Here is a 24,139-nt window from a genome sequence, read left to right as displayed (position 1 = left end):
AGGTCATGATCTCAGGGTCCTGGGATCCAGCCCCATGTTGGGCTCCCTGCTCATTGGGGAGTCTGCTTTTCCCTCTCCCTCTGCCCCTCCCCCTGCTTGTGCTTGCTCACTCTTTCTCTCTCTCTCAAATAAATTAAATCTTAAAAAAAAAATAGAAGTATTTATTTCATGCTATAGAGAACTGGACAGCTGTGCCTGGTGTGTAGTGAAGTGAATTGTGTGTATGAAGTCACTTTTTCTTGTCCCTTATTCACAGTGGTGCTTCTGAGAGCTTCTGTGATTCATTCATATCTAGTTGCTGATGCAGCTAGAAAGCTGGTTAGAAACAGGGATAAAATGAATGTACCCTGCTGGTCTGTGGTCTTGGAGGGTTCTATTTTGAGGAGTGCTGCGTCTGTTTTTAGTTTCTTGAAACTGCCTCTTATGCCCAAAACCGAAGTAGAACGATTGTATACCACAAAGTATAAGTCATGTGGAATTCGATTCATTGTGTATTCTGCTTCTGGTGTTCATAGTTTCAGGTTTTTAATTTAGCTTGAATCAAATATGTTGGTTTTTTAACAACTTGCGTAAAATTTTAACTTTGAAATTCCTTTTTTGGGGGAAGGAGTCCTGTTAGCACTGAAAAGGTAGGAAACTGGAAGTGTTGACTTCCATAGACATGATGTGGTGCATCAGGGAGACACAACCTGACACAGGTCAAGACTGGTGGTAGGTCTGGATGGAGTCAGGGAGCAGAAAGCAAGGGCATATCATCAGCTGTACATGGGAAGATGAACTTCGTGGGGAGAACACCACATTGAGAAACGCGTTTTGTGTAGACAAGAGTCTGCACGTGCCTGGCCTTCATCCATTGGTGGAGGCACCTGTGATGGTGAATGTCCCCAGTTCAGGGGTCAGTGAGCTCTTTCTGTCAAGGGCCAGACAGGAAATATTTTAGGCTTTGGTAGGACATAGGGTCCCTGACTTAAGGAAAGCAGCCAGAGACAACAGCAAGCAAAGGCGCACAGCTGTGTCCTGATAGAACTTTTAACAAATAGCAGGCCAAGTTCAGATTTTGGCCTGGGGACCCAACCTCCACTCTACCGCTCTAGATGCAGACGTGGGTGTTTGGATTCCTGACTCTGCTATTACTCTCTGTTTCTGTGTTAGTTTAGCTAGTTCCTCAAAGTTCTTTTTCATGTCTGTAAAATGGGGATAATACATTTGACCCTTGAACATTGTAGGGGTTGGGGGCGCCCTGACAGTCCATTGCATGCAGTTGAAAACCCACGTATAACTTTTAATTCCCCCAGAACTTACCTGTCAACACCCTACTCTTGGTCATAAACCTTACCAATAACAAATAGTTGATTAACACTTATTTTGTGTGTTCTGTGTGTTATTTACTGTATTTTTACAATAAAGGAAGCTAGAGGGCAGAAAACATTAAAATTCTCAGGAAGAGAAAATGCATTTACTGGACTATTCAGTATTTATTGAAAAAAATCTGCGTGTAAGTGGCCCCTCACAGTTCGAAGCTGTGTTCATGGGTCACTTGTACCTAGGGCCAGCATGAGTTACTTGAAATAATATGTAAAATACTACTCAGAGGGTAGTAGTAGTAGTTGCCTTGTGTTTTTTGTGAGATGTCATCCTGTAAAGTTGCATCTAAATCATAGTTTGTTCATTGGCTCATGCATTGAATACGGAGGCACATTTACATCTTGTATGACTCACTAAAGGGCTAACTATTATATCAGACACCTGGGGAATGCAGCTGAGAGAGACATGAACTTCTTTTTTGGGTAACAGTGGGGGGTAGGTATTCCAGGATCATAGGGACTCTGTTCCTTACAGTTAGGCACCGACTTTTCCTGCTTCTCTGGTTGCCTGTGGCATCATCCTCAACTGCCTAGTTAGAGGGCTCCAATTTCCTCCGGTTTCTGGTTTCCAACAGCTGACAGCCACAGGAGGAGGGGACAAGAGCCTGGGGAGATAGAGCCAGGCCTTGGAGGAGGGCACTGGCTGAAAGGGGGAGCACATCGCTTCCATTCACATTGCGGAAGAGAACCTGGGTCATACCTAATTATGTGGGGTCAGCGGCTGGAGCCAGGCCATACAGCCTGTCACCAGGTGGAAGGGAGCCTATATCCTGGCAGGTAGGTCACAGTTGGTTGCCACAAGATTGAAAGCAGCCTTTACATCCTGTCATGAATCTGTACATCCAGAGTTGCCTTTCCTCCCTCTTGTGGAATTGTGGATTGAGTTTCTTTCACTCAGCTTGCAAGTGCAAAGTGTTACAGTATCACCGGTGGAAATCATGGCAAGCAGACCGAGGTCAGACATTGAAGAGATACAATTGTGCAGTGCAGTTTAATTTTTTACCTTTTATGTTAAAAAGCTCCTAGTATGAGATCCAAATACAAAATAGACTTTCTCTTCAACATTTCCATTAGCAAGAATCACTGCCTGTCAGGAACCGGCCATCAGGTGTATTTCATTTGTAGTTCTGGTTTTATGTTTGTTGTGCTGTGTGATGCTCTTATAATTAATTTGTATAAATGCCATCATTTGGGGTGTCTGTAGATATTTTACCTAAGTTTTGCTCTCCTGGAAAAGTATTCTGGCTCTAATGGTTAAGGGTGTAAGGACTTGGGGGAATATTCTCAAAATACAGTATGAAACTAGCAAATACATCTGAATGGGAAGGTTTCCTTTAGGGTGTCTCCTTTTAAATTTATGTTATGTCGCTTTTAGCTTTGCCCCTACCATAGCATGGAGACTGGGAAAGTGTGATTAAATTTGCATTTGGAGAATTGGAAATAAATGCCTTACTGGTAGCTATCAAAGTTGAACCTGATATTTAAAGAAGGAATATAATTAATGGGCTTGCAGTCAAATTTATCAATAAATAAGGAAAATCTTTAATTGGATTAACACAACCCTTTGTGGGAAGAAATAGAGCAAAGTTTGTGATTCTTCAGTTATTTGCTTAGTTACAAACTTGTGAGTAAGGTAAAACAGAGAGTAAAATGATTAAAAGTAAACATGCACTGCTCCTTTGTATTCTAGGAATAGGCCTGTTGTTCATTGTGAATTGCTAGGCTTACACCCAGTGCAACATTATAGCATGTTAGACTAATGCATTTGAAAAGAAACCAGAGCATTCACATTTAAATTATTTTTTACATCAGTTGGACCCTAAGATAGTAACAGTGGTTATAGCTGGGTATTAAGAATAGAATTCTTGTTTCATTTTACCTTGCAGAGTTTTCCTGGTTTTGACCAGTGAACTTGGGCTGTGTAACAAACCTCACCCCTCTCCTTTTTTTTTGCAATGGCACAGTATACTGTATACTGTCTGACACCTGCACTTAACGTCAATATGGGACTCCAGAAATACCTGACTGGAGAGGCTGGGAAAGAAAGAGGTTTTTATTTCTTGCAATGCAGTTACATATTTATGGGGTTTGAGGAAGGATACATTGTTTAACTAGAGTATGCTTATGTCACATACACATCTACTTTGTATATTTATAATTTGTTGACTAACTTGGGTCAAGATAATATGCAACTTGAATTTGATTCTATGTGCAATTGTCTTGTTACCCACTCTGCCTTTAAAAATATATATATATATACTTCTACCCTTTGGTCAACATATAATTTATTCCTTTAAGTTTTCTCACTTTTGTGAAATGTTTGCTTTTCTTGTAGCTTATAATTTTAGTGTCCTTTTTTCTTCGGTTAAAAAGTTCTGACAAATAATAGGATAGCTTTATTTTATTTTTTAAATATTTATTTCAGAGAGAGAGAAAGTGAGCGTAGTGGGAGGGAGAGGGAGAGAATCTCCAGCAGACTCCCCACTGAGCACAGAGCCTTGACACAAGGCTCCATCTCATGACCTTGAGATCATGACCTGAGCTGAAATAAGAGTCTGACACTCAACCCACTGAGCAATGCAAGCGCCCCAGTGAAGCTTGATTTTTTTTTTTAATTTTTATTTATTTACGATAGTCACAGAGAGAGAGAGAGAGAGGCAGAGACACAGGCAGAGGGAGAAGCAGGCTCCATGCACCTGGAGCCCGACGTGGGATTCGATCCCGGGTCTCCAGGATCGTGCCCTGGGCCAAAGGCAGGCGCCAAACCGCTGCGCCACCCAGGGATCCCTGAAGCTTGATTTTAGTTAGCAGTTAATGTTGTTAATTATTTCAGAAAAATAAGATAGAAGTAGAATTATTAGTCAGATGAGATATAAGTATATACATACTACATAGCTTAAAGAGTACATTTGGTTTTGTTAACCTTCTATAAATGTGCATTGGAACAAATATTTTTCACATGTCCCCAGAGTAGATTTATGTGATTCTCCCTCTTTTCAGTATTTTATAATGAATGCATACTGCTCTATAATAGTTAAAAAAAAATGTAAAAATCGAAATCATAGGTGATTTAAGTATTTCTACAAAATGGCATTTTAAGAATCACATGGCTTATGGTGCCAACAAGAAATGCTGTATGTAAGACTACACTTCATCTGTGAAATCCCCTTTATGTCCTTGTACTTGATCTTTATTATAAGGTACATATTGTGGAATCTGATAGAAACTTTGGACAAAGAAGTAGATGATATCTTTTTGGCATCCTTTTCAGAAGTGTACTTTTGAAAATAGAATTTGGACTTTCAAAGCCCCCAGTGGTTATCCCTTTACCTCCACCCATCACAGCTCTCACTGCTTCTCCTTTTCCCAACCAAACACAGGTACACACAGGGGCAGGGGTTGCAATTCTATTTAGAAATAGAGGCAAGATTTGAAAGTGGGGAGTGCAAGGACTTGGGGACTGGGCATGTGCTGTGGCTCTAGCAGGAGTAGAAAGTTCTGGGTGTGACTGATTAAATACTGTTGCCTTTGGTGTATAGAATTAAATCTCTCCTCTTTCTAGAAATGGATTATTAATTATTTAGTGGTGCAGGATATTAAATAGGAAGCAAGGACTCAGAGGACAAGAATGACGGCTAGATGTGTTGGCCACAGAATTCAAAGCAAAGTTAACTTAGATATTATAATTTAAAATGCAGTAGTGAGGGGCATCTGGGTGGCTCAGTCTGTTAAGTGGCTGCCTTCGGCTCAAGTCATGATCCCGGAGTCCTGGGATTGAACCCCACATCGGGCTCCCTGCTTAGCTGGCAGTCTGCTGCTCCCACTGCCCCTCATCCCTGCTCGTTCTTTTTCTCAAATAAGTAAATAAAAAAATAAAATGCAGTACTGAGAATATATTGTTTTAAAATACTTTGAAGTGTTGCCTGCCCTGCTTGATTGGTGTTAAGGTACCCCAGTAAAATGTGTCCATCCATATGAATGGGGCAAGAAAGAAGCAGAGGACTAAAGCATTTGAATTAGTTGAGGGTAGGGTTACCTTGCATGAAATTTTTCATCATGTTCCCTTTCAGCTTAGTGTGCTGGAAGCCCATGCGTAAATAAATGTCAATAGTAAAATCAGTTAGCCATTCTTATTTTTAGGAATGGTTTTATTTTCATTTTTCTAAGTTAAGGATCAGTTAACGACAGTTACTAGCAATGGCTTACTGCTAGAGACTCAGTAGCTATGTCCAGAGGGGTGGAGGGTTGATGGGTGGTGAGGAGCTGCTTAGTCCGTTTGAGGCACTTCCACTTTAAAAGACAAGCTGGACTGGCATTTGGATCACTTTGTTCTGGTGCGTGGCCAGGGCTGGGCTGCAAGTGGCTGCCGGTAAGTAAGGGAGGAAGTGGGTGGAGAGAAAAGGGAAATCTCTGCTGAATGCGAGTGACACTGTCCCTGGAATGGTTCTTCCTCCCCTGGTACCCCCTCCCCAATTGTTGAGACTCAGTATCTCCATCCACTCACAGAGTGAAAATGTTCCTCTTTGCTTTCCTTTGCCAAGAGTAGGTTTCTTAGAAAGTGAAGGTTCTTGAAGGTTCACTTCATCTTGTTGTAGGAGATTGGCACTGTCACCAGATCTTCCTTAGCATCAGGAATGTTTGTGTTGTACGCATATTAAGTAGGGGATTTTCCACTCTTGTTTACTGCTTCAGCTGACCAAAATCTGGTTCCATGGAGTTTACATACTTGTTCAGAAAGTTTGGGGTACCTTTTCAGCCTTACTGATGACACTGTTAAAATGCCTCCCCTTCTCCCCAACACACACTCTCTAACCTAACCCCAGGCTTATAATGAGCCCACCGCACACATGAATGAGCCTTGCCATGGGCTGGTATGTAAAAGCTGGCATAGAATGCATAGTTTGGGAGAGGACCTGCCATTATGGCCGGAACGTTCTAGGGTGGATGAATAGGTCGCGTGGCTCAGCCATCGTTCCTGCTGTTTGCTCCCGGATGTGGCCCTTGCACAGAGTAGGTGAGTCATATTTGCTGAAGAAATGAATGTTCTAGAGGGAGTGTCCTGTATTCCCTAGTTTTGGATGCACTGTGCCCTCAGAAGTGCTTCCCTCCCCCTCTGCTCTGATTTCCCCCTGCCAGATAGGGCCTCTCCTACCCAAGCCTAGGAAATCATCCCCGCCCTTTCCCCTGCCTCCCCCTCTCTCTGCCCTATAGGTTTCATCAGGGCTCTGGTCTCAGTGTCTCAAGTTACCTGCCTGTCCTGTCCCTGGCAGTGAGCTGCAGGAGAAGGGGGCCCACTGCCCCCCAACCTCTGTGGGTGCCCTGTGCCCAGAGTGGGGCCTGCAGGAGGGCAGCTGTGTTTGCCAAGAACTAGCCCTCCAGGAGCTAGTGACAGTGGGGCACCGGGCAAGTTGAGTCTCCTGGCTTGAATGTTGGGACAGTAATAGCACCACTACGTAGGCTTTAGTGAGTGAATGCGTGTTAAGTGCTGGAGAACTTCCAAGAGATGTTGCTTGTCAATGCTATAAATCATAAACTGTTTAGCTTCTCTTAGGGATTGGGGATAATGAGGATTTAAAAACATTAAGTACCTCTGAAGGGTTAAAGGATGAGTTTTCAGTACAAACATGTTGCCTAACATTTAACTAACAGCAAGGTTATGTTGATAGTTGTGTAAGTCGGGTAGGTTATTTTGGAAGTATAGGATGATTATCTGTCCAGTACACTAAAATTCTCTGTTATTAACATTTTATCCTTTGAGTAAATGTTTATTAAGGGATTCTGTTGTGTGCCAGACTGTGCAGCATGCTGGAGCTGCAGAAATATAGGTGAGGTCTTCTTTAAGGACCCTTGGTCTAGTGGAGTAACTAGGGATAGTAAGTGAAATTTTTGAGAATTCTAGATGATTCTCTTTGAAGGCTGCTTTTCCTGTTTCCTGTCTCTGAGGATAGAATCCATATTTTAATGGCCTGTTTTCTGAGATCTGTTGGGAGTTGGGGAAATGAGGGTGGAGGTTGACAGGGGGTGTGTCTTTCTTTGGCTGGTCTGCCTGCCAGACCCCTGATAGTTTGCCTTGGAGTCTGAGGGGCAGGTTTGGGTGGGGACGAAGGTTAGCTTTGCTTGGCAGGCAGTTGTGGTACAGTGTGCTCTCTTTTCTAAAGTGTTAGCTCTTCTGGGGAGTATGGTGCTTCTCTTTCATTGTAATGTTTAAATATTGTCTGGAGCCACTTACAGTGTTAAGTGATTAATCTTTTTGTCCTCACTCGTAGAATGGGAGAAATAATATTCATTCATTTATTCAGCAAGTACTTATTCGGCAATTACTGACGTTGGGCACCTAGAACAAAAGTAGGTTTTATCCTAAGGGATTTAAAATTGTGAGGATTGAATGAATGTGTGCATTGGGGGACAGAAGGGAGAGGGAGGGAGGGAGGGAAATGGATGAGGATGGTCTCACAGTAGATGCTCAAATACTAAAAAAAAAAAAAAAAAAAAGCCTTCTCCTTTTTATATGTGGCTTTTTATTGTCTTAAAGACTAAAAAATCTTATTGTGAATTGTTAGTCACTTGCACTTTGTTCCTACCCATCTCTTTCCACAAAGGATCTGAAGTTTACAGTGTTTTATATATTCCTCTAAAGGTTTTGTTTTGCTTACAGCGGGGAGTGGATAGATGAGTGAAGGGAAGAACAAAAGAATTGATTGTAAATAACAAGTCAGAAAGGATTAATGGTTTTCCCCTAGAATTGACTTTAACATAAATAATTAGATTATTTTTTCCTAATAGATTGCCTATGGGCTTTTAAAAATTGTTTTTTTTTGAGAGCAGTTTAGGTTTGAAGCAAGACTGAACAGAATGTACCATGTTTTCATATACACTCCCTCCCTTCCACGATCACCCCATCTTCGTCCCAACAGAGTGGTGCATTTGTTACAGTTGATGGCCCCACACTGACACATTAGTGTCACCCAGAGTCCCTAGTTTACAAATTTATAATGTCATGTATCCACCATTATAGTATATTGAGTTGTTCCACTGCTCTAAATATCCTCTGGGCTCCACTTGTTTATCCCCGTCTCTCCGCTAACCCTTGACAACCACTGATCTTTTTACTGGCTCTGTAGTTTTGCGTTTTTCAGAGTATCATATAGTTGGGAGTCATACAGTATATGTAGCCTTTTCAGAAAGATTGGCTTTTTTCACTTAGTAATAGACATGTGAGGTTCTTCTGTGTCTTTGCATGGCTTGATAGCTCATTTCATTTTATTGCTGAATAATTTTCTGTTGTCTGGATATACCACAGTTTATCCATTCACCTACCAAAAGGATATACTGGTTGGTTCCAAGTTTCGGAATTTATGAATAAAGCTCCTATAAACTATCTGTATGCAGGTTTTTGTGTAGATAGAGGTTTTCAGTTCAGTTGGGTAAATACCAAGGAATACAACTGCTAAATCTTACAGTAAAAGTATATTTAGTTCTGTAAAAAGTAAACTGCTAAACTGTCTTTAGAGGCTGTGTCATTTTGCATTCCCACCATCCATGAATGAGAGGTCCTATTGATCCATATCCTTGCCAGCAGTTGGTGTTGTCAGTATTTTAGATTTTGACTATTTTTTACAGGTATATAGTGGTATCTCATTTAATTAGCATTTCCCTAATGTCCAGTGATGTTGAACATCCTTGCATGTGCTTATTGGCCATCTGTGTATCTTCTCTGGTGAGCTGTTAGTCTCTCAGGTCTTTTGCCCATGTTTTAAATCAAGTTGCTTATTTTCTTATTGCTGAGTGAGTTCTTTGTGTATTTTGGACAACAGTCCTTCATCAGCTATGTCTTCTGCAAACATGTTCTCCCAGTCTGTGGGTTTTCTTCTCATTCTCCTGACAGTGCCCTGCAGAGCAGAAGTTTTTTATTTTAACAAAGTTGGCTTCAGTGATTTCTTTCATGGATCGTTTCTTTGATGTATCTCAAAAGTCCTCTTTCTACCCACGGTCATCTAGGTGTCTCCTGTTATCTTCCGAGGACTTTTCTAGTTTTGTTTTTTACATTTAGGTCTGTAATCCATCTTGATTTAATTTGTGTGAAGGGTTTAAAGTCAAGGTCCGGGTTGATTTCTGTTTGTCTTTGCACTTGAAGGTTCAGTTGTTCCAGCAGCATTTGCTGAAAAGGCTCTTTGCTTCATTGTCTTGCCTTTGCTCCTCTGTTGGTGGTCTGTGTTTAGAAAATGTTTATTTGTATCACTTCTCTAGAAATCTGATACTAGAGAGTTTAAAGCCTGAAAAGCCTATCCCTCCCTCAAAACACTCCCTTTCCTCCCCCCTTTTCTTAAAGGAAACTATAAGCACTCAAGCCTCTACGATGACTGTGGAGTGAAAGTCACTTCTCACTTACATGGGGCTCACTGAGGATTATTAAACCAGAGCATCCAGAACATGCTCTTTTTTTTTTTTAAGATTGAATGATTGATTGATTGATTGATTGATTCATGAGAGACACAGATGGGCGGGGAGAGAGAGAGAGAGAGAGAGAGAGGCGCAGAGACATAGGCAGAGGGAGAAGCAGGCTCCATGCAGGAAACCTGATGCGGGATTTGATCCCAGGTCTCCAGGATCAGGGCCTGGGCTGAAGGTGGCACTAAACCGCTGAGCCACCAGTGCTGCCCCCAGAACATGCTCTTTATCCTCCATTGCCACACAGACTCCCTCACCGCCATGCAAAGACAGAAACACTGACTTGAATGAGTGACACAATGCTGTGATACCTGCCATTGGGCTCTGTACTTTCAGAGGCTTGAGTGGACAGGGATTGTCCCCCCTACCCACTGACCTTGCTGCCCACTGGTGACAGCAACTTCACTGGGTAGCCCTAACTCAGTAGACCTTTGTCATTTAAAGCCTGAATCTTTAGGTGGTATGTGAGTGTAAAATATACTACTTGATAAATATGGTGAGTTAATGGTTTACAGTGTCTTTGTTTAGAAAGAGATTCCATAACAATTCAGGAATCTTGACTAAAGAAACCTAGAAGGAAATGAACTTATAGGCCATATTTGGCCCACAGATTTATTTTGGCTTATATTTCTGTCTCTCATTCTACAATTTGGATTAGTCACTAACAGTTAAAAATTAGGAGACTCTACACAAAAATAGCTGTATTTCTCACTTTTCTTTAAAAAATCAGACCTGACCCCACTGGTCTGTTATTACATATATATATATATATATATATAGGTTTTATTTATTCATGAGAGACACAGGCAGAGACATAGGCAGAGGGAAAAGCAGACTTCTCGCTGGGAGCCCCATGTAGGACTGGATCCTAGGACCCCAGGATCACGCCTTGAGACGAAGGCAGTCGCTCAGCCTCTGAGCCAGTGTTCCTATGTATCCCTCCCCAGCCTGGCACACTTCCCCCTACATTACCCCCCATAAATTTGTTTTTAGTTTTAGTTTTGTTTTTTTTCACAATCCATGAGACTGCAGCTTACCTTGGTTCTCCTGTGGGTTTTTGCTCCAGGGTGAGAGCGGTATGTGATGATGTTGACTAGCATTAGGAAGGAGCACCGTGAGGGGCCTTGTACGCGGTGGCCAGCGGCGACCACACCCAGGCACTTGCTGCTATCAGGTTTCAGGGGGACACCTTCAGAGAGAGCCCTTCCTAACCTTCCCTTGCAAGCAGGCCCAGGGCTGTGGTTGTAATGCTGCCCACTTGGTGCTTTTTCTTTGTGTGCAAGCTTATCTTTTCTTGGTACTTGACCTTTTAGATTTTCTCTGCCTGGTAGAGTGCCTTTAATGTGTGTGTTCGGTGCCACATTTGCGTAAGACTTTGTTCATTTAAAGCTAGCTGTGCATATATTCATTCTTCCTAATGCTGCCACATTTGCTTCTTTATCTGCAGGGGCAGAAAGGCGATTCCTGGAAAGCTTAATTGACTCCCCCAAGGTCAGCTGTTATTAGAGGGCAGAGATGGGAGTGCAGATAATTTTCTGACTTCAGATAAGGGTGTTCTCTTTCCACGGTCACTGTTGCCCATTCAAACCACCAAGTGTCTACCTGCAGACTCTTGATTTCAGCTTAATCACTTTGCTTATTGTCTTACGTACAAGTGTTAAATTACTACCAACAGTTTTTGCCATGCTTTGCAAAGCTTAATTCTCAGTTCTTTTGAAATGAGTCCGACTTCTCAAAAAAGGTATTTAGATTTCAGAATTTGACACTCATGGTTCCAGACACAAACATATAGCTCTCATTTTTTTACTACTAGAGGCCCAGTGTAATTTCTGTGAAAAATCTGCTTTTTTGAATGGACTCTTTAAAATACAGAGCCCCTAATCCTCAAATTTAATTGAATGAAAATTGGCAAAGCCTATACAAAACGAATTAGGAGAGAGACCTAATAGAGGAAAGTAGAGTGCCCGTGTGTCCTGAGAGCCAGGGCCAGGCTAATTTATGCTGGTGATCTTGGCCTAATTATTAACAGGTTTCCCCTTTCATCTCAAAAGGTCCTGCTTCAGACCATGAGTTCTCTGGAAACCCTACCTCTAGGTATATGAGACTGTTAATTTACATACTTAAAACTTGTGAATAACATCATTTTAAAACTATTGCCAGTTATGGTTTCTTGAAATTTAGGCAACCCATATTTTCTTTGAACCATTTTTTTGGCACAAAAGGATAGGAAAAAATCCTCTGCAAGGAATTGAAACACTGTACAAATCAAAATTAAGAAATAGTTACTGATATGGAGCAGTGACTGTCAGTGTGTCTGAAATGCATATTTAATGATGGACATTAATGTAAACAGTTACTGGGAAGAACCCTGACTTAAGAAGAACGTTGGCCTTCGTTGCAGAGGACGCCAAGGACATTTGCTCATGGCTGGAGACCGTATTCATTAATGAAGATTAGATGTGGGTAGTTGATGGTTATTCCCAGCTGGGCTGGAAGTTCCTGGGAATAGTGTGACCTTGATATTTATTAGCCCCTCTCAGATTTACCATAGAATGAGTCACAGTCCTGAAAGCCTGTCACAGTACAGGAGATGGCTTTTTTGGAGTCCAAGATTATGGGGGTACTTTTTAGAAAAGATTAGGGGCTGTTTTATGGACACTGGAAATTAAACAAAACCACCAGGGGTACTATAATGCATCTTAAAAAAGCTTCCTCTTCCTCAGTGTTTTTTAGGCAAGGAGTGACCTTGTGATTATGAAGTATGCACCAGTTCATGTTTTTTTCTGCAGTACTTTTTAACTTTCCATTTTATAACTTTATTTGAAAGAATGTGCCAAATTAGAGACTATTGAAATACTTTATTATTTAGAGGACTTTATTATTTTTAAAGTTCTCTTAATATTTAAATTTGATAGTAAGAGAATACCTGCTTATTTGCCACACCATGAAATTACTTAAAATGAACTATTGTGAATGTCCTATCTTACTTTTATTTATAGCAGAATTGAAGGTTTGTTTTTATAAGATGGAAACAGTTAACTGGGTATGATGTGTTCTCTTTTAATGCTCCAAATGCAGTTTGACTCAAGGTAGAAGCCTGTAACACGAATACTATACCTTCAACCATATCAGGGTGGATGGGTAGAAGAGCATCAGGGCATGACTTCAGAATTATATGTGACTGGTTATAAAACTAGCATGTAAGGTCACGTAAGATCTTAGAAATCTTTATGTTGAAGGAACCTCTCGTACAATATAGTCATTTGATAAACAAGAAAACTTAAAACCCAGCAAATTTAAGTGTCTCCTCCAAGCTCTTAAAACTTACTAGTAGCATAAAGATAATAAATGTCTATATAGTCTTATTTCTTTTTCTTTAATTAAATTAAAAATTTAAATTTAAATTCAATTTACCAAAATACAGTGTGCCACCCAGTGCTCATCCCATCAAGTGCCCTCCTTAGTGCCCGTCACCCAGTTGTCCCATCCCTTCACCCACCTCCCCTTCCGTAACCCTGTTTGTTTCCCAGAGTCAGGAGTCTCTCAAGGTTTGTCTTCCTCTCTGATTTTTACCCACTCAGTTTTCTCTCCTTCCTTTATGGCCCCTTTTACTATTTCTTCTATTCCACATATGAGTGAAACCATATGATAATCTCTTTCTCTGATTGTATAATCTTATTTCTTAATGTTTATTTTACACTGTTACATTCTGTACTTTCAGAAATAACTGTTTAATTTCTATTACCTTTAACTTGCTAACACTTTAGTCATGTAATTATACCTCTTAAGGGTAGGGGACTTCATTCCTAATCAATCCAGGAAATTTGCCTGGACTCCAGAAATTAAATCTTACCTGCATGTTACCTGCTTAATGGGGAACAGTGTAGTGAACAGAAAATTGGCCATAATATGGGAAGAGAGCAATAATAGAAGAAATAGATGTTCAGCGTAATGATCCAACTATTTCTCATTCAAGTACCCCAAAGATTGGAATGGTCCAATTTCATCTCACCTTAAAAAAAAAAAAAAAGGAGGCAAAATCCAAATAACAGCATGGAAAGTAGGAACTAGTCAAGATAAAAAAGATAATTTGAGAAGAACTTTCCTTGGGATTCCAAAAACAAAAGCAAATGCCTAATATGCTACGAAGGCTGAAATGAGATCCAGAAGTACTAAGATCACTTGATGTGAACAGGTGGAAAGTGATTTGGGGTAAAAGTAGAGGGGGGTAGATGGAGTTTGGGGAAGGTATTATGAGGCCTCCTGGGTGGGGTGAGAAGAGGGCAATCTGATCACTGGGACCAGCACCCAGCCTTCCCTTCCGGCATCCCCTCCTCCCCTCTGTTTCAGGAATCAAAGATGATTTCTGGATCATCTGTCCGTCCCTAACTTGGCCTTAATGTCTGTCTCATTGAAATTTTTGCTTTGAATTAAACTTTATATTCCATCTTCTTAATTCTGAAGGTGCTTTGTAACCCATATTCATGTCAAAGTTTCCCTGAAATCTGCTTTTCCTCCTTCCTCTCCTTTCCCACTGCATTGAGGGCAAAAAGAGAAAGTTTCCTGACCCCTCCACCAAAGCCATTTGTAATGAGGCATTGTCTAGAAGTTGATAGGGATTGATCGGTAAGTGTGCTGAGTGACCTAAAGATGCCAGTAGAAGCCGATTTAGGCAGGGTCTTAGTATCACCATTAATACCTTTATGTGAAGATGCACAGCCTCACCTGTAGACATTCTGGCTACTTGCCTGTAAAGTACTTATGTCCGCATTTGCCCTTTTTGGAAAGGAGCTACTCACTGGCATTTATTTAGATTTTTCTTGGGATCGTAGCAGGTGTATATTCCATCTAGTCTGTCAGGTGTGTGGCTTCTTTGTCTAAAATGTTTATTTTGTAGTAATATTAGTGTACTAAGTAATTCCTTTGGAGTGATGCAGGAGGGGAGGGCACCTGCTAGTCTGGACATAGACTGGGGCTTATTTTTAACAAAATAAGTGCTGTCTGCCAAACACACACGTGCCTGCATACTCACTGCCCTCCTCGCAGCTTGCAAAAGATTTCTTCATTAAAAAAGAAAAGAGAGGGATCCCTGGGTGGCGCAGCGGTTTGGCGCCTGCCTTTGGCCCGGGGCGTGATCCTGGAGACCCGGGATCGAATCCCACGTCAGGCTCCTGGTGCATGGAGCCTGCTTCTCCCTCTGCCTGTGTCTCTGCCTCTCTCTCTCTCTGTGACTATCATAAATAAATTTAAAAAATTAAAAAAAATATTTAAAAAAAAAAAAAAAAGAAAAGAGATAACACAATATTGCTTTCATTCAGCCTTTTAGAGGTTAGCCAGAAGGTGCCTACAACAACTTTACCATAGTTTAAATTCTTGGTGTGTAATGGTTCCAGAGGATTTCAAGGCTTCCATATAAGCCCATTAGTCAGTGTCCACAATTTTCTTTTCTTCATGTTACACCTTTAGCACACACCCACTGTGTTTCAGGTAAAACTTGCCCAGATGTTTGTCACTATGAAAGTCATGGTCACAGAGAGCCTCTATAGGATGTTGAGAAATGCAGTCCTGAGAAAATGATTGGGAATGTGGTGAGCATGTAAGAAGCACCAGTCATGCATGAAGACCGTGCACTCCTCAAAAGACTCCCTTTGGAGCTTACTTCCATGTGTGGGGTGTTGATAGCCAACAGTAAAATGTACAGTTATGTATTAGCTTTTCTAGGGAGTAAAGGACCAAATAACTACATCCTTTGTCTGGGAGATATTTATTTTTCCTCAAAATACACTGCTGATTTTTACATTTTAGAGACCGTTCTAGCCAGAGGATCCCAGCCCTGTCCCTGTATGTTAGTTAGTCCCACCTATATCATATCTGTCAGCCCTCATCGGCTGTGTTCTACATAAAAGTCATACAGCAGGGGCACCTGGGTGGTTCAGTCAGTTAAGCATCTGCCTTTAGCTCAGGTCATGATCTCAGGGTCCTGGGATCGAGTCCTGCATCAGGCTCTCTGCTCAGCAGGGAGTCTGCTTCTCCCTCTCCCCCGTCCCCTCTCCACTGCTTGTGCTTTCACTTTCTCTCTCTCTTTCTCTCAAATAAATACAATCATGCAGCAGTTTCTTGATATCTGTTGTGCATAAAGACTTTATCATAAATTCACCAAGTAACTGCTGAGTGTCTCATGGCAGGCATGAGCTAGACTCTGAAGATAGAGGTAGTGAACGTCTGCACATTGGTTCCCTTTCACCCTGCTCCAGAGTTCTTTGTCTCATTCTGTGTGGGCTGCCAGAACAAAAATACTGTAGACTGTGTGGTTTAAGCAGAAGAAACGCATTTCTCAGTTCTGGGGGTTGGAAGTCCGAGATGAAGGTGTCCTCACGGTCAGGTTCTGGTAGGGACCCTCTGCCTAGTATTTAGACCTGCTTTCTTGCTGTGTCCTGTCGTAGTGGGGAGAGAGGACTTGGTCCTTTCATTGAAGCCCTTATAGAGGCCTCATCCCACCAGGAGAGCCCCACCTCACGACTTGATCTCAACTCAGCCACCTCCCAAAGGCCCTACCTCCAGCCACCATCACATTGAGAGTGCTTCTGCATGTCGATTTGAGGGACACAGACATCAGTGCCCTGCATGCTTCTTGTGGGGCTTCCCTTGCAGTGTCGCTCTGGGGCTCTCTTCTCTTCTCTCTTTGTACCCGTTTCCAAGATGCTGTGTGATCATCTTTACAGGTGTATTCCCTTGTTCTAGAAGGGCACATCTTTTCATAGCTGGAAGAGAATGGGTATGAGGTAAGGCAGTCCTCAACTGTCTGAAAATCTCTCTTCTGCCCTCCTACGTGATGGGTCATTTGGTTGCAAGGAGAACTTTGTGTTGAGAATAATTTTCACTCCCCCCTCTTTTGAAGGCATTGCTCTTTCACCTCCAGTTGGCTTGTCCATGTTCAATGCACTCCAGTTTCTGGTTATTTCCAGATGGTCCTTTTTTTTTACCCCCTCATCTTTGGAAATTTTCAGATTGCTTTCTCTGTACCAGGTGGCTGGGGTTTAATTTGTGCTCTTTGTACTCTTTGTACCAGGTGGCTGAGGTTTAATTCAAGCAGCCAGTCCTTTCATTCTGAACCCATTTTCTGTATTGTTATTTTCTGGTATGTGTTCTCTTTCTGGAATGAATATTTTCCTGTTCTGTATTCTGATTTTGTTTTCATTTCTATTTTCTGGGATGTTATTCAACTTTGATCCTCAAAGTCTACTCTCCTTTTTTGTGTTGCTCTTTGAGGTTTATTTTCAAGAGCTTTTTTGGTTTTCTGATTGTCTTTTTTTTGTAGTATTTAGTTTTTGTCGCAGGGGTATATTCTGTGTGGATGCCTTACAGGTTTGTCTTTTTTTTCCTCTTGTTGAGCTTTCCTTCTGTTCAGGACGTTGTTTTTCTTCCCAGCAAGCTTTGGTTTCTTTGTTTTGTCTCCATCTCTCCCACTGGAACCATCTTTGAACTGCCTGAAGGTCCCTGGCTGTTGACAGGAGGACTGGGGCATTGAAAAACCTGACTAGTGGCTCCATAGGCAAGATTTTTTAAACTAGTGTCTTGGCTATAGTGATCCAGCTGTTTGGATGATGTTTTCTGTAGGGGGACTGTAGGGACCTATGGGGACTGTTCAGTTGATCCCGTCTCCTTCTCTCCCAGAAGTATTCTGGGACCTGGTTGGAGAAAGGGCTGGGAGCCCTCCTCTTTAGACTTTGATTTCCTTCTACTTGGCCTTGATCTCGTCCTTACCCAGCTGTTCAGATTTCATTCCTGGAGAAATTGAACCTCAGGTTTATGTGCTTGTCGGTGAACTCTAACCATAGAGAGTGAAGGGAAAGAACCTGTAGGCCTGTATTCAGGAATAGCTATTGTAAATGATGGACCCTGTTAAGAAACCAGTTTTTGCTACCTGCCTGTCCTGTTTTCGTTACAACAATTGGGAGGCAGTTCTCTGTGAATTTTGGCAAAACCTCATCATCTGAATGTCAGAGTAACTCGGAGCATGTCTTTGAAGGTGCTGGACATCAGCCACCACCCACCTTCCCCCACTCCCAGGTGGGGGGAGGGCACTGTCCCCTGGCCCTGTTGGGAGCGGACGAGGGGGTGTCACTGCACTACGTTCGTCCCGTCTCACTTGGTGCAGCCCTGGGCCTCACCCCTGTCTTTCGCGGCACCCTTCCTTTCCTGGGATGCTGAAGGGCGATTTGGCCTACTGTTCAGAGCAGGCCGTTAGACGTCCTCTTCCTTCACACAGGTTCATTTCCTCCCAGTTTGGGGGTGTCTCACCTGCTCTGCCTCCTCTCTCCTTCTCTTCTTGGTCCTTATGAGTTTTTCCTTTCTTCTTTCTTCTCTATGAAGGACTATTGGGGAAGAGAGCATCACGTGGCCTCTACCACTTCATTTCTCACCATACGTCTCTGATTTGTATTTTAAGAAACTCCTTTTCATTTCTGTGTGGAAGGGCCCCCCAAGGGGAGAAGAATAGACTTGGGCGGGGAGCCTGGGCGGGGAGCCCTGCTGAGAAGAGCAAGCCCCGAGACCCCCGGGAGCACCTCCTGCTTCACGCCACACTGACCTAGTTCTGAAAAGCAGCCTGTTAGGCTTGGTGTGGTCGTGTTCTTGGAAACAGAGGGACCTTTGAAATGAGTCCTGGCTCTTCACTGTTAGAAATTTGGAAATGATAAGTGGACAGAATGAAAAGAATATGTCATTATAACAAATATATATAAAATGACCATGTAGCCTGCCGTCGTCTTGCACATAGTAGTTTTACTGGTCCTAGTCACAGAGCCCTGGGCTGCTGCTGTGGTAGAAGGGGCACTGCTGCAGCCTGTGCATCCCTGCATCCTCCCCCTACACCCAGGTGGCATCCTCAGGCAGAGTTGGGGATCAGATGGCACAGCAGCCATGGGACACATGGCGTGAAGGCTGACCTTGCAAAAGCTGGAAGAAGGGCCTCTGGGCCCCTGTTGGGGGAGATGGTGAGACCAGCTGTACTTGTTTCACATCCTTAGCACCTGCACACAGGTTTCATTTGTCCTGGCTTTGTGTCCTCCCAGGACGATACCCGCTTGTCACCTTGTGGCTGTGCACTTGGCACCCAGGACGCAGCCCAGCTAGAGGATGGCCGAGAACGTGCTGGGCAGGAAGTCAGCCTATATGAAAAGAAAGGCAAATGACCAGGGTCCTTGTCCAGTGTCTGCCACGTGGCGTTCCAGTTGATGGAGTTTTCGTCTGGTCTCACCCTGTGGCCCTGCATCCAGGCCTTGGAGGAGATTGGGCATCCCTCGCTTCTCGCTTTCCCTGACAGGCAAACCCCAGACTGCTCCTCTGCTCCCAGTCTCCTTGCCGTTTACAGTAGATCCCAGGAGGGGTGCATAAAGGTGGACTGAGCAACCATGGCCTGTGCTGGGAGCGACACCATGAGCAGCCCCTGCACATGGGCTGCAGAGCACCCCACATGCACCTTGTGCCTCCTGGTGCAGGAGAATGGTGGGGGTGCTTTCCAGGGCTAGATGTGCTCTGCTTCTGTTCTTGCTTTTAAACTTTGCCTTTTCTAATTAATCACAAAACTGGGAAATTATTTCAGTAGCTAATTCTGTGCCCCCATGTCCTGTGTTGATCACAGACCACACGGGAAGCAAAGTTGGAAACTATGATATGAGGCCCTTCCAAGAGTTTGTCATTCTCTGCTAAGTCCTGCTCTGTGAACAGACCTCACAGGTGTCCAGGAGAGGAGAGGGCTGAGTTTAGGGAGGTCAGCATTTGCCAGACTGGGGCTCCCTGGGAATTAGGTGAGCAAGTGAATGTGGGTGGGAGCCTGCATTCTTCACCCCCCCTTCGCTCCCTCACCATTATTTGGAAGTATTTCCCTTCTTTTTACTCTTACTGGCTTGATTTATTGGTAGCTTGTAGTATTGTACAGAAGAAGAAACTGGGATGTAAAAGTGCCAATCTGTTTCTCTGTTATGGTGATTGCCTTGTGCTGGGAAAGAAGTAGAAATTCTGACTTTCCAAAGGCAAATAAAACTGCTTAGTTCAAATACATAGCACCCTATCAAGAGATAATATTTAGCAATATGAACAAAACCCAAAAATGAACCACAAATGAAACAGGACTCCCTGATCACATACCAACTTGTAGTGTTACTAAATGTTTTTTATGGGTTTTTATTCTTTGTTCCAGGAGGCCTTGTAGACGCTAATCATCTCATCACTTGGACATACGGGGGAATTAAATCCATTCTCTCTCTAACTTGAGGGCCCCTCACCCATCTGGGCTGATGGACCTCCAGCCTCTGTCCTCCCTACCCCCAAGCCTGTATGATAGGACAGGGGGTGAGTTGGTGGAAAAAAGATCCCCTTGGCATTACCTGCCTCTAAGCTTAACAGTCTGAGCCTGCCATGTGCTAGAGATCTGGTGCTGAGCAAGCTGACCCTCTCCTTGCACGGAAGTGTGGGGAGGCACACTTGACACAAGGAACAAGCAGACGTTTAAAGGATTTTCAGTATGCTCACTCCTGGCAACCTTGCAGAATATCAGTCTCATCTATAGCTTGCCTTCCAGATGGCCGGCCTCTTCCTCTTTCCTTCTCTTTTGCTCTCTGGAAGCAGCCTTTGAGTCATACTCCTGGCATTCTCCTTTGACTCCATCAATGCAGTTTATTCCTAGGTAGCTGCACAGTCTGCTGTTTCAGAAAGGCAGCAGCTTCCACTGGGTGCCAGTCTTCAATGGGGGGGACCTTGGTTGGCTCTTGGGTTCCTTAGTGGACTTGGTGGGGACCCAGGGTGGCATTCTCGTCCAGGTATGCTGACTTGGTGCACCATGATCTCAAGGTTACACTTTTTCTGTATGAAACTTTCTCATAATTCTTTTTCAGAATTATATTGGCCAACCCTGATTATCAAGGAGTCTTCTTTCTTGAAGCAGTTTATATTTCTTCTTCTAATCTCATTGGACTGCTGGAGATTGGGCTTTACCTAAGTAAGGCCTCTGGTATCCTGTGACCCATTTGGAAGGATTTCTAATATTTAAGGGTTTTTTTTTTTTAATTTTTAAAGATGATGCAGGTATGTAAGGAAAGGCAAGAAGAGAGGGATAGAGTCACGTAATGCTAAAGTAGCCATCTTTTTTTTTCTTAACAGATGCAGCAACTTTTTTATGAGAATTATGAACAGAACAAGAAGGGGTACATTAGAGATCTCCATAACAGTAAAATTCATCGAGCCATCACCCTGCACCCCAACAAAAACCCGCCCTACCAGTACCGGCTGCATAGTTATATGCTCAGCCGTAGAATAGCTGAGCTTCGCCACCGCACCATCCAGCTGCACCGGGAGATAGTCCTGATGGGCAAGTACAGCAACACAGAGATTCACCCTGAAGACCTCCAGCTGGGAATCCCTCCTTCCTTCATGCGGTTTCAGCCCCGCCAGCGGGAGGAGATTCTGGAGTGGGAGTTCTTGACCGGGAAGTACTTGTATTCGGCGGCTGAGGGCCAGCCCCCTCGGAGAGGGATGGACTCGGCCCAGCGGGAGGCCCTGGATGACATCGTCATGCAGGTTATGGAGATGATCAATGCCAACGCCAAGACCCGAGGGCGCATCATTGACTTCAAGGAGATACAGTACGGTTACCGCCGGGTGAACCCCATGTATGGCGCCGAGTACATCCTGGACCTGCTGCTCCTGTACAAAAAGCACAAAGGGAAGAAAATGACTGTCCCTGTGCGGAGACATGCGTACTTACAGCAGACCTTCAGCAAGATCCAGTTTGTGGAGCATGAGGAACTGGATGCCAAGGAGTTGGCCAACAAGATCAATCAGGAATCCGGATCCCTATCCTTTCTCTCAAATTCCCTGAAGAAGCTCGTTCCCTTTCAGCTCCCTGGGTCAAAGAACGAGCACAAAGAACCCAAAGAGAAAAAAATAAATATATTGATTCCATTGTCTGGGCGTTTCGACATGTTTGTGAGGTTTATGGGAAACTTCGAGAAGACGTGTCTCATTCCCAGTCAGAATGTAAAGCTTGTGGTTCTGCTTTTCAATTCTGACTCCAACCCTGACAAGGCCAAACAAGTGGAGCTCATGAGAGATTATCGCATTAAGTACCCCAAGGCTGACATGCAGATTCTGCCTGTGTCTGGAGAGTTCTCAAGAGCCCTGGCCCTCGAGGTGGGATCTTCCCAGTTCAACAATGAATCTTTGCTCTTTTTCTGTGATGTTGACCTGGTGTTTACGACAGACTTCCTTCAGCGATGTCGAGCAAATACGGTTCTGGGCCAACAGATCTACTTTCCAATCATCTTTAGCCAGTACGATCCAAAGATTGTTTATAGCGGGAAAGTTCCCAGCGATAACCATTTTGCCTTCACTCAGAAAACTGGCTTCTGGAGAAACTATGGGTTTGGCATTACCTGCATCTACAAGGGAGATCTTGTGCGGGTAGGTGGCTTTGATGTTTCCATCCAGGGCTGGGGGCTCGAGGACGTGGACCTTTTCAACAAGGTTGTCCAGGCAGGTTTGAAGACATTCAGGAGCCAAGAAGTGGGGGTGGTGCACGTCCACCATCCTGTCTTCTGCGATCCCAATCTCGATCCCAAACAATACAAAATGTGCTTGGGATCCAAAGCATCCACATACGGGTCCACACAGCAGCTGGCTGAAATGTGGCTGGAAAAACATGACCCAAGCTACAGTAAAAGCAGCAATAATGGCTCAGTGAGGACAGCCTAACGTCCAGCTCTGCTGGAAGAGACATTTTTAATTATCTAATTTATTTTTCAAAAATTTTTGTATGATCGGTTTTTGAAGTCCGTACAAGGATATATTTTACACATGATTTTCTTACAAAGGACTCCTTGGTGATTGAGCTTTTTGAACAAAAATGTGATCATGTTTGCCTTTGAACACACTTTCTTGCTGAACGTTGTGTAGCAGACCTGCTTAATGATGACTTGAAATGTACTGATGAACAAAACTCTGTTGTTTGGTTTTGTTTTTTTACACATTTCCTTTTCAGACCCCACCCCCCTTGCTACAGTCCTTTGGCAGAAAACACAAACGTTCCTGCAAAGTATTATTGTAAGAAAACACTGTAACTCTGGTAAATGTTTTGTAACTGTTAACATTGCACAGATTCTACCTTTTGTCTTTTTTTTTTTTTACGATGATTTTATTTCTTTTTAAGCCATTTCGTGTTCCAGTTGTAAAATAAGGACATGTGACTGTAGCTGTATCATCCTTGTCGGGAGAGCTTTCCAGAGTTGATTCTTTCCCCCCAAAATGCTGCTTGCGGTCACATAGTTGTTTCAGAAGCAAGGGGAGGAGAGGCAGAGTGAGATGCACGGCTGTTCTTGTTGTGACTCATGTGGCTTAATGGACCTGGCGTTAAATTCCAAGATGGATTTGGTACTTTTTTCTTCTCTCTTCTTGACCCTTCTCTTTAGAGGGTAAACTGTTATTAATATTTAGAATGGCAAAGAAGAATTACTGTAATAAGTCTAATGTACACAAGGTAAAACAAAAGCCCACCCTAATGACAGCATGGGGGGAAACGTATTTCGGTTTTGTTCACTTCATCCTGTCTGTGTTATGTTATCGGTGGAGGCGATTGTTTTCATTCTTTAATGACTGTTTTGTTTTTGTATCTGAAATACCTTTAATTTATTTAATATCCATGTTTAGAGCTCTGCCATTTCTCAAGTACCCACTAGTCATTAGTATTTATATGTGTTATCAAGAGTGTGTTTAGTGTCCTTTGATTTGCAGTAAACTGATCTCCAAAGATTTCCTTTTGAAAACGCTTTTCCCTCCTCAATTTCTACATTCCTTACTGTTTTACTAAATATTAAGTGTTCTTTGACAATTTTGGTGCTTATGTGTTTGGGGGACAAAAGTGAAATGAAGTGTGTCGTTCCACCGGAAAGTTTGTTTTCAACTCACAGATCAAATGTGCCTTAATAAATTTTTTTTTTCATTTAGATCTCAGTCAGTAACAGATTTGCCATTTTAATACGCATCGTTGGAGATCTGCTTGTTTGTAAATAGTCTGTTGCTCATTTGGGAAAATAAACCAGTGAACAGTATTTTTCTATTGTACTTTTCAGGACCATTTTGTCTCATTACTCCCATTTTAGCTAAAAAATTGTATTATGTTTGGAGAGTAAAAAACTGAAACACTGATTTTCTAAAAGTTTTTAAAGTTATTTGAGGGGAATATTTGTGTAGACTGCCGCTTGGGAGCAAAATGAAACTTTCAAGTGCCTCCTCTTCTGCTTTCTCCCAGAATGAACTTGCCCTTTGTTCCTCGT

The 24,139-nt window shown here is 42.9% G+C and overlaps 1 protein-coding gene across 1 annotated transcript in view; it reads left to right on the top strand.

Moving 5' to 3' along the window:
• The window catches only part of CHSY1 (chondroitin sulfate synthase 1), a 72,199-nt gene extending 48,272 nt beyond the window's left edge, over nt 1–23,927 (top strand). Inside the window, exon 3 of the mRNA XM_055326807.1 lies at nt 20,973–23,927. Within this exon, the coding sequence (XP_055182782.1) occupies nt 20,973–22,562 (1,590 nt within the window). The 3' untranslated portion in view covers nt 22,563–23,927. The remainder of the gene's footprint in view (nt 1–20,972) is intronic.
• Nucleotides 23,928–24,139: the final 212 nt, after the last annotated feature.

This window comes from Nyctereutes procyonoides, unplaced genomic scaffold (genome assembly GCF_905146905.1).
Source record: "Nyctereutes procyonoides isolate TBG_1078 unplaced genomic scaffold, NYPRO_anot_genome, whole genome shotgun sequence".
NCBI lineage: Eukaryota > Metazoa > Chordata > Mammalia > Carnivora > Canidae > Nyctereutes > Nyctereutes procyonoides.
This window is presented reverse-complemented; position numbering and strand designations above follow the sequence as displayed.